The 9,277-nt window shown below is 48.2% G+C and overlaps 1 protein-coding gene across 1 annotated transcript in view; it reads left to right on the plus strand.

Annotated features, from left to right (window-relative positions):
* ZRANB2 (zinc finger, RAN-binding domain containing 2) overlaps nucleotides 1-6,956 on the plus strand; it is an 8,532-nt gene extending 1,576 nt beyond the window's left edge. Inside the window, exons 3-8 of the mRNA XM_010133946.1 lie at nucleotides 536-612; nucleotides 1,104-1,241; nucleotides 2,055-2,227; nucleotides 4,264-4,350; nucleotides 5,985-6,149; nucleotides 6,666-6,956. Of these exons, the coding sequence (XP_010132248.1) occupies nucleotides 536-612; nucleotides 1,104-1,241; nucleotides 2,055-2,227; nucleotides 4,264-4,350; nucleotides 5,985-6,149; nucleotides 6,666-6,729 (704 nt within the window). The 3' untranslated portion in view covers nucleotides 6,730-6,956. The remainder of the gene's footprint in view (nucleotides 1-535; nucleotides 613-1,103; nucleotides 1,242-2,054; nucleotides 2,228-4,263; nucleotides 4,351-5,984; nucleotides 6,150-6,665) is intronic.
* Nucleotides 6,957-9,277: the final 2,321 nt, after the last annotated feature.

Consider the following 9,277-nt stretch of genomic DNA (forward strand, 5'->3'; position numbering starts at 1 on the left):
AGGCGCAGGGAAGAGCTCAGAGCTGCTTAGCCAGAAGGAAAAAGAGCGTATTTTAATATTATTGTGAGAGTGTTAAAGAATTACATTGAATTTTATTTCCTGCAATTAATTTTTTGTTTATATTACAAAAGTATAAATATATTTTTATTACTATATGTATTTCTATATTTGATTACATATTTTGACGTTTATTGAATTTTTTCTTGCTCTGGTGTCCTCCAGAGTAAGTCTGCAGTCATGTGCAGGACACCCGCAGGGTGCACACTGGGCAGTTACTTTTTCCATCCTTTCAAAGGCAATCACTGCTGCTGTGTTCGTGTGTCTTCATCCCTCTCCTCAGTGAGGTTTTTGAGGAGCTTTATTTAATAACCATGTGTGGGAGCACTCTGTGCTCCTCTTGAGCCCCTGCGCCACGTGCCTGTGAATCCACTGGAGACCTCTGGGCCCTCTCCAAAAGTTCATTCCAAACTTTGTGCTTAACGGAGCTGAATTAGGTGCAGCTCAACAGATTGTCTCATTTTCCCCCTTCCTGAAGGCTACGGAGGAGGATTTAATGAACGAGAGAACGTTGAGTACATAGAACGGGAGGAGTCGGACGGGGAGTACGACGAGGTAAGGGCAGGTGCCTGGATTGCTCTGGAGAGGCGCATCTGGGCAGTTGGTGTTCAGGACACACACCCCTGGGTCTGGGTTCCTTACAGGGAAGATTCTGGTCAGAAACCCCTCACTGTGCATCTCTGTGTTGAGGGGGATGGTTTTGGACAGAGAGCGACCACGTCCATGGTGTCTTTGGGGGTTAAAGACTACAAATGAGATCAAATTAGACGGGTGCACGCTGAATTCACTCAGCTTCAGGAGCTGGAGTTGGCGTTACCCCGTGGGTTCTTTCAGCCAGATGAAAGTACTCTTCTGTTAAATTCAGCTGTCCCTTCTCTTGTCTGGGGGTACTGTCTAAGACAAGTGTTTCTTGTCACTTCTCCATCCCTTGAGCAATCCCTCATTGAAAAACAATATGTAGCTATTGTCTTACAGAAGCTTTATCAAAAAATAGAGTTAGAAATTACTTTGATTAACTCGTGTTCTAATGGAATGGAATTTCTCAGTTTGGCCGCAAAAAGAAGAAGTACAGAGGGAAGCCGGTTGGTCCTGCCTCTATCTTGAAGGAAGTGGAAGACAAGGAATCTGAAGGGGAAGATGAGGAGGATGAGGATGAAGATCTCTCTAAATATAAATTGGATGAGGTAGCGTGGATTGCCTTTTTTTTCTAGCAATTACTTTTTATTATTATTTCTATTGGTCTGGTTTTTGCTGCTGTTCGAGCAGTGAGAAGGAGTAGCTGTGAGCAGAGCGGTGCCACAGCTGCTGCAGAGAACAGCACCGGCTCTGCCCTGTTCTCCGTATCAGCACTCACAGACGTGGCGGTATTTTAAACCATAAAACAGCAAAAGCTTTTCTGAGATCAGAATCAAAGATTCCGAGATCTTTATTTGGAGCCTTTATGGTGACCATATAAAAGGGGAATGTTCTTGAATTTTATTCTTGCCCTTTGAAAGCCGTGTCAGATTTATTTTTTATAACCTGTAATAAAATATTCAGAGATTTTTTTTCACTGAAATACACGATCATCAGGCATCGGGCCGTCCCCATCTTTGAGAGCAGCACTGCAGAGACACGCGTGTGTGCTGGTTTAACACAGCAGCCACCAGGCTCCGCATGTGAAATCGTGCATGTTCACCAGATTCTGCACATGAACCGTGTCTCTGCAGAATTCTGCTGGGGTTATAGATGCTGGGTCTGGAAACTTTCCCAGATGCTCATCTAAACTGGTAAAAATGGATGACTGTGCCCTCATTAAATAACAGAAAAATGATGGGCTTCAGATGGATTTTTACAGGAAAATTCATTTTCAGTCACTCGTTGGTCTTAAAACTTCTGGTTCTTGTTGAATGTGCCAACAACGGTATTTTCAAAGGCTGGAAAAAGCACCAAACAATCCAGAGACTGAGCGGTCAGGATGCTTCTGAAGTGCTGTTGTCTGTCTGGGCTGTTTTCAGGATGAGGATGAAGATGATGCTGACCTCTCAAAATACAATCTCGATGCCAGTGAAGAGGAGGACACTAGTAAGAAAAAGAAATCCAATAGGCGCAGTCGTTCTAAGTCTCGGTCCTCTCACTCACGATCTTCATCGCGCTCATCCTCCCACTCGAGCTCAAGGTCTAGGTCCAGGTAAACGGGTACAGGTCAAGGGTAACACCAGGCAAAATGTCAGTATCTAACTTCTTCATTTCCTTTATTTCTTGATTGCCTTAACAGTTCTAGTTTAATTATGTTAATTGTATGTACAGGTGGACCAGGGCAGTTAATGCTCTGCTCTGGGCATCCTTGGGGAGGCCTCAGTGTCTTGTTGCTTGTTTTAGTAAATTTACATTGATCTCTTAATTGAATCCTTCAAACCTAACGTTACTCATTTTCAATTCCATTTTTAGGCTTGTTGGCCGCATGTGACTCAGTGGTGAACTCTGTAGCAGTGTTGGACAGAGAGACAGAAGGGTGGTGGAGTTGAGGTGGGAGGTGGCAGAAGAGGGCAGTGGTGATGCAGCCCAGGCAGGTTCAGGGAAAGGACAGGGTGGAAAATAGCCTGGAAATAAAGACAAGAAACTTGAACTTAGCTCGAGGGCAAGCGACAAAGCGCTAAGCACAGAGGCAGCCTTCTCAGAATAATGCTAAAAGGTTCATATTGATCATGGGGCCACCACAGAAAGTCACCTGGGTGGATTTAAGTTCTCACGTTATAATTTAAATCCAGTAATACCAAACAATACAGTGAGGGTTTTGTGCGCCTGTGGTGTAAATCACCTTGTAGCTTCTTATCAGCCATCAACTAGCACAGAGATGGGACCAATAGGGTTAACACCCCAGACAGGTGCTGGCTCACAGGGGTGTACACCAAGGTCACGTTTCTTCTAAAGCTCCTGCTTTGCAGCTGCACCGTCCTGCTCCTGCTGCCCAAACTCCAGCCCCTCGTGCTGACCAGATGTCAGCCGCTGTCTTGGTTTTGTCCTTCTCCCCATTGCTGACAGGCCTTTTCATGCCACCTCTCCTACCAAAAACGTGGTGAAGAACTACCCCTACTGTCACCCCCTGTTCCAGCCGCCCTCCTGAGCCCGGCGTTTTCCACGAAGCTCCATGAAGGAGCGGAAGTGATTCATAACACCTAAGCTGGGCGGCTGCCAGCAGTTTCTGTAGCCAGAGGGAGGTGTGGAGGACATGGCTGTATTGCCTTGCTTGAGGACAGCCAGCATGGGCTGTGTTCTGGTTTAGAGGTGACAGGGCTGTAGAAGACAGAACTTCAGCTGGCCATGGCTTTGTTCCCTAATTCACGAGTGTAAGAAGTAGCTTGTCGTAACTGGGATTGGTGCAGGATTGTTCCACTGCCCACTGAACATTTGGCTTCTGGCTACAGCTCGCCAGTGGGGAACATCAGCTGCCGTTTGTGGGTGCTCCTCTGTGCTGTCCCAAAAGGAGCCAGTGGGTTTCGTGGTTAGCAGGTGCTCATGCTGCTGAGGTTTTGCAGAGTATGATGAAGAACAGTGGTAACGGTGTAACCCGCTGACTGACAGCGTGTGTAATAGTTTTTCCTGAGAAGATGGTTAGACATGGATTGCAATGCCACCTCCTTACACACCTTCTGTGGTTTGTGCTTTACAGAAAACCCATCACCATGGAAAACTGCAAAATCATCTTTTAGTTACAAGAAGCGCTTGATCCGTCTGTGTTTTAGCCAGGAGTTAACAGCTTCATTTTTAATGCAGGGGAAAACCTTTGAGCACTTGAACCTGCTGGCGTGGGGAGGGTTCGAGCCAGCTGCTCCTGACACCCTGTGACCTGTGCCAGAGAAACGGGGGGTTCGAGTTAAAGCACAAACCGAAAGTGAAGGCATTGAGTTTGTGTGACAGCTCACAGAGACAGAGCTGTTCCCTTTCGCCAGATAACTGCAGTCCCCTGTGATTTCTGTGCTTTGTTTCTGGCAACATAATGAAGAGCTGACTTGATAAATGTTGTCATGCACCATCTGAACTCTGTTAAAGTTTCTGTTTTCAAATGCACTGTGGTGATTCGGGGGGAGCAGGAGGAAACGATCACTTCTGCAGTGACCCTGGGCCAAACTGTACTGATGTGTCATTGTCTCTGCTGCTGACAGCAGCAGTTTTTCTGCAAAATACCAGTCAGACACTGGAAAAAAGTCTTCCGTGTTGTTTCAGGTCCCATTCAAGAAGTTCTTCCAGTTCCAGATCAAGATCTCGTTCCAGTTCCAGAGAACCCTCTAGATCTCGTGGGTCGAAATCAAGGTGAATGAGGTAGCTCTCTCCTTGCAGAGAGAAAAAGGGCAGAAGAACCAACTGCTTGTTGATTTCATCGTAAAATTATGCCGGTCAGAAAACCATTAACTTGCCTTCCCCTTGGAAGTCAGAGTGGCTGATCTCTCTGCACCAGGTTGTTGCCACTACGGGTCTGTGTCTTGAGCATGCGAGGCTGTGGTGGCAGCATGTCGGTGTGGTCTGAGCTAGGTGGGCAGACACCACAGATGGTCACGCTGAAGGAGAAGGTGTTTGAATTCATGTTTACTGGCCTCAGCCATTTTTGCTGGTTTTACTCTTTCCACTATGGCTGCTTGATGAATGTTAGGAAACACGCAGTGTTCAGTGATATCGTGTCGACCTTCCACTAGACAGTGCTGCTGTTATCATCCTAGATGGGGGGGAATGTCAAAAAATGTGGGTAGTGAACGGCACGAGAAGCTGCCAGGACCTGGAGCTCGCTGCTCTTCCCTGTGCAGCAGCTCCTGCCCTGGGCAGGGAAGTCCCAAAAGCCTGGAAGTGCCTCGAGGTGTCCTCTTGGCAGGACGTTCCTTTGGTGATGAAGCGAGGATCTGACCCACTCCCGTGCAGGCAGAGGCTCTTACAGGTGCGAGTGAGGAAGTGAGAGTTGGGAGGAGAATCGCAAACGGTGCCACCGCCCTGTGGTGGCAGAGATGTGCTGGGGGCTGTCCCTGAGGGTCAGTGCAAAGTGGAGTCCTGGCTGTTAGGACAAGAAAAAGGGTCTGTGCCCCTGCTAGGTGCTAGAGTGGCTCTTGGCTCAGCTGGGTCTTTGGCTCATGCCACAGCACCCACCAAGTGTCCACAGGGACACAGGCACCGAGAACCCTGGAGACGCTTCACCAGCAGCAGGCGTACGCTGGGCAGTTGGGGCTTTTAGCTGGTGCGTCCAGAAAAACCCAGCCCTGTCGGGTGTTCTGATTCCACGCTGGAATTGCAGTTCACGAGTTTGTGGCTGCGTTACTTTTTCCACAATTCCTTGTTTTTTCAGATAACCAAAGTAATTTTAGAGCGGTTGTAAGTGAACCAGGTTGATTTTTATTTGTTTAAGGCCAGAGTGACTGTATCCTATGAGGCTTTTTAAAATGTTGTGGTTGTGCAAGGTCTGACTCTCTCCACAAAGCTATTCTGAGATTTGTAAATGCACCTTCTGAGGGTTTTTGCTGTTCTGGTGCAATGAACATATCTTACAAATCGCCGGTGTGAACCGTCCAGCCACCGTTCGCTCCGTCGGTGCTTTTCAACCCGTTTTGCTTTGTGACTTGAACTACTGGGGAAGGTCCTTAGAGAGGCCCCTTCCAGTCCCAGTTGCCCACTGCTGCTTTATCAGCATGCGCCGTTCTGGTGAGCACCGGAAAGAGGTTCCCAGGCCGCGGTGGTCCGTAATCAGGCATCACTGATTAACAAAGTTAATTAGAACTGCCCCTGCAGTGGGAGTCTGTGTGGGCAGATAGCAGGAGTAAGTACCAAAGCATGTGTGCCTTTGTCTGACGAGACACTGCCGTCACTAGAGTAGCACGTGTGGATGAGAACTGTCTCTTTGTTCTTTCTTTGTTCTCTCTATATTATACCAGAATTAAATTTGATTTATTTCTTAATCAATAAAGATCCAGCTCCAGGTCCTTCAGGGGTTCTTCCACCCCGAGAAAAAGATCTTACTCAAGCTCTCGTTCATCATCTTCCCCCGAGAGAAGCAAGAAGCGAAGTCGTTCTAGATCTTCTTCGTCTGGTGATCGCAAAAAAAGACGATCGAGATCACGGTCACCCGACAGGTTTGGGTTTATGTAGAATAAGAATGGGTGTATTGAAATGTGTGACTTTTAATTTGTTTTCTGAAGGTTCTCTGGGATAGAACTGAATACAATCCGTTATTCAGAGATTGTAGTAGTTTTCTCACTTCCCCTGCTCTTACTTCCTATTAAAACCTCTGGAATTGCCTTTTTTCCCCCGCTCCGATGAAACCTCCTCCCACCAGGAGCATGATCCCTAGACAGACCTGGGCCACCACTGCGGCATGAGGCAGCGTTAGCGTGTTCGTTACTGATTTATCCTCATCAGTAAACGCTGCAGTTAGAAACTGTGCTCTGCCTCCAGTACTAAACTGCCAGTTTCAGTATTAAATTGACATCCATGAGCTTAAAGTGCTGTAAAGGTCTTGCGGTGCTCCGATAGGCCCCTAGCAGATACACTGGCCTTCCAGCTATTGTAGGGTACAGACTGCTCAGAGCGGGTGCTAAAATCCACTTCGACTCATTTCCTTGCATGCTTTCTCCATTTGTATCTTGCAGACGCCGCAGATCATCGTCCGGATCTTCCCATTCTGGTTCCCGTACAAGTTCTAAAAAGAAATAACGTATCAAAGCTCCCATTTACACAAACCAACCAACCAACCCAGTCAGTGCATGAGACATTTTTCAGAAGTTGGTGTCTTACTTGGTCAGAAGTGCTAAATCTGCTCGTAGAGGTGCATGTCTGTCCTTGCTTTCTGGAAAACTGCAGCTTTGGTCATTCGTCAGACAAAACCTGAGGTAGCATTTTAAGCCATAAAGTCTCCAGCGAGGGTGTGAGGTTCTGTTGTTGGAGTGAAGTGGGGATTTGCTGGTTTTGAAGAGCCTCTTGCTCAATCCACGAATCTGACATGTCTGAGCGGGCCCAGGTTGGAGGTATTCTCACACAGCTCTGCTCTTCGTGTGACGATTCCAAAGACGTGTCTGCGGATCTAGGAAGAACCCCTGAGCAATCTGCACCTGCCCCTGAGCGCGTTTGAGGCGGCTCATATGGGACCATAGCGGGTAGCGTAGCTGCAGGATGCCAGTAGTGAGTGCTTCAGGCTAAAGCTCTTTTTTGTTTTTCTGTGTGGAGGTAGCAATGCAGCCGGATGCCCCTGTCTCATCTACGCTCAGTGCAGAGTAGCTGTCAGACCCCCAGCCCATCCCACGATTCCATAGACGGGAATCGGCCCCCGTTCCTCCGGAGCGGGGCTGTGTGAGGCACCAGGCACTGTCCCCTCTGAGGCTCGAGTCTTGCGGCTGCAGTGCTGGTCACCGGGAAGGAGCTGCCGCCGTCAGCGTGATGCCCTTTCCGCAGAGGGCGCTGGCTGCGGCGGGGTCCCCCGCACGGACCCTGGGCTCGCCTTCTGCCGCCGTCAGCGTGATGCCCTTTCCGCAGAGGGCGCTGGCTGCGGCGGTGTCACCCGCACGGACCCTGGACTCGCCTTAGAAAAGGATCCTTTAGGAACTGCTCTTGAGATGGAGGAACACGGAATTAGCTTCTTGGAATCAAGTGAAGCTCCCGCAGGCCGTCTCTTAAATTCCTTTGGGCTGACTAAAATTGCCAAGGTATCTGAATTTTATTTATATTTAAAGATGAGAATTAATAAACTGCGTAGAAAGTTTTGGCATCTTAAATGTGTTCTTCATCAGTCATTCTGTTTCCCTTAAACATCATTTATGGCTTAAAATGCTTTATTGAATCTATTTTACTAGCAATACCACATTAAACTTGGTCTCTCTTGAGCTCCATTTGGTTAAGAAAGGTTTAAGTATCTTCGGTGCCATCACAAGGTAAGTATGTTAAGGAAAGTTCATGGTTTTAAGCAAGCAAAGAGCAATACAGCTGCGTTTATTTCAGTAGTCAAACTTCAGACCCCTACTTGACTGCCTCTTTTTTTAAGCGAACCACATGGAAACAAACGGAGCAAATTTAACCCCCTCTCTCCGCTTCTTTCCTCCCGTTTGGTTTGGTTTGAAGACACTTCTTCTGGACTGGTGCATAAGCAGAATGTTTTTTGGTGTAGAGATATTTTGGTAATCCCTTTGCAGATAGGAAGGCTCTGCAGTTCCTCCTTTAACGCTTACTTTGCTCTCTGGTTTTGATGCTAAACGTGTAGATTGCACAAGAGCAGGTTAGTCTTGTAACTGCCCCTGGCGCCCTCGACGTCTGGCTCGGCTGTACCAGTCCCACCGAATAGATGCGCTGTTGTTTGCCTTTGGGTTTTCCCTTGTGCTTTGTATTAAAATTGTTGCTGTGCTTAACGGACGGAAGTTTTTAACTTTAGCGAATGATAGGCCCCAGACCAAGGAAAACGATGGTTTCATTGGGCTTAGATAAAATGTGAGAATGAAACGATGCTGTAGACCAGTGTAAATAAAAGCTGTGAGTTCACTGTGCCGTGAGTGCTTTCTCTGGGACCCCCAGAACCTCTTCGGTGCCCCCAGGACCGGCAGCTCGGGGAGTCGGGGGGGTGGCGGTGGCGGCCGAGTGCCCCTACCTGGCCCCGCACAGCAGCAGCTCTCAGATGATTCAGTTCCTTCAGTTCTGAATATCCTTCAGGCACTCAGCAGCTGTGCCTTTAGGAAGAGACTTTGCAGACCCCCGGGTGTGTTCTCCTGTGTGTTCCCTGTTTTCAGAGGGTGTTTAGAGGGTTTAAATGGGTTCAGTTTCTACCCTCTGCAACACAAGGGGCAGCGGCTGTGGGGGTCTCTGCCTTAACGATACAGAATACCTCCCTGGTACTGGCTCAGCAACTAAATTAGAACCAAGCACTTGGAACTAATTGTGGTCAACCTCTGGTGAGACACACAGCTGGGAGAGTCTGGCAGAGGGGTCGGTGCGCCCTAGTACAGGGCTGGGAGAGGGGTAAATTCTGGTGGCTCAGGGACTGTGTCACTTGGAGTTGGGTGTCCACCCCTTTATTTGGGGGTTAGTCAAGCCGGTTACAGCCTTGGAACAGAGAAACAACTTGTTTGAGGCTGAAGTGTGCTAAAAGCAAGTCCTGAAACAGCAGGGGAAAAAAGTGGCATTCGTGCTACCTGGGCACAGAACGTATGGTGGGTGAGTGGTGGGGACAATCTTCTGCAGGGGCAGTTCGGACAGGACAAGGGCTGATGGTTCCACTGAC

Source organism: Buceros rhinoceros, unplaced genomic scaffold (genome assembly GCF_000710305.1).
Source record: "Buceros rhinoceros silvestris isolate BGI_N320 unplaced genomic scaffold, ASM71030v1 scaffold41383, whole genome shotgun sequence".
Taxonomy (NCBI): Eukaryota; Metazoa; Chordata; class Aves; order Bucerotiformes; family Bucerotidae; genus Buceros; species Buceros rhinoceros.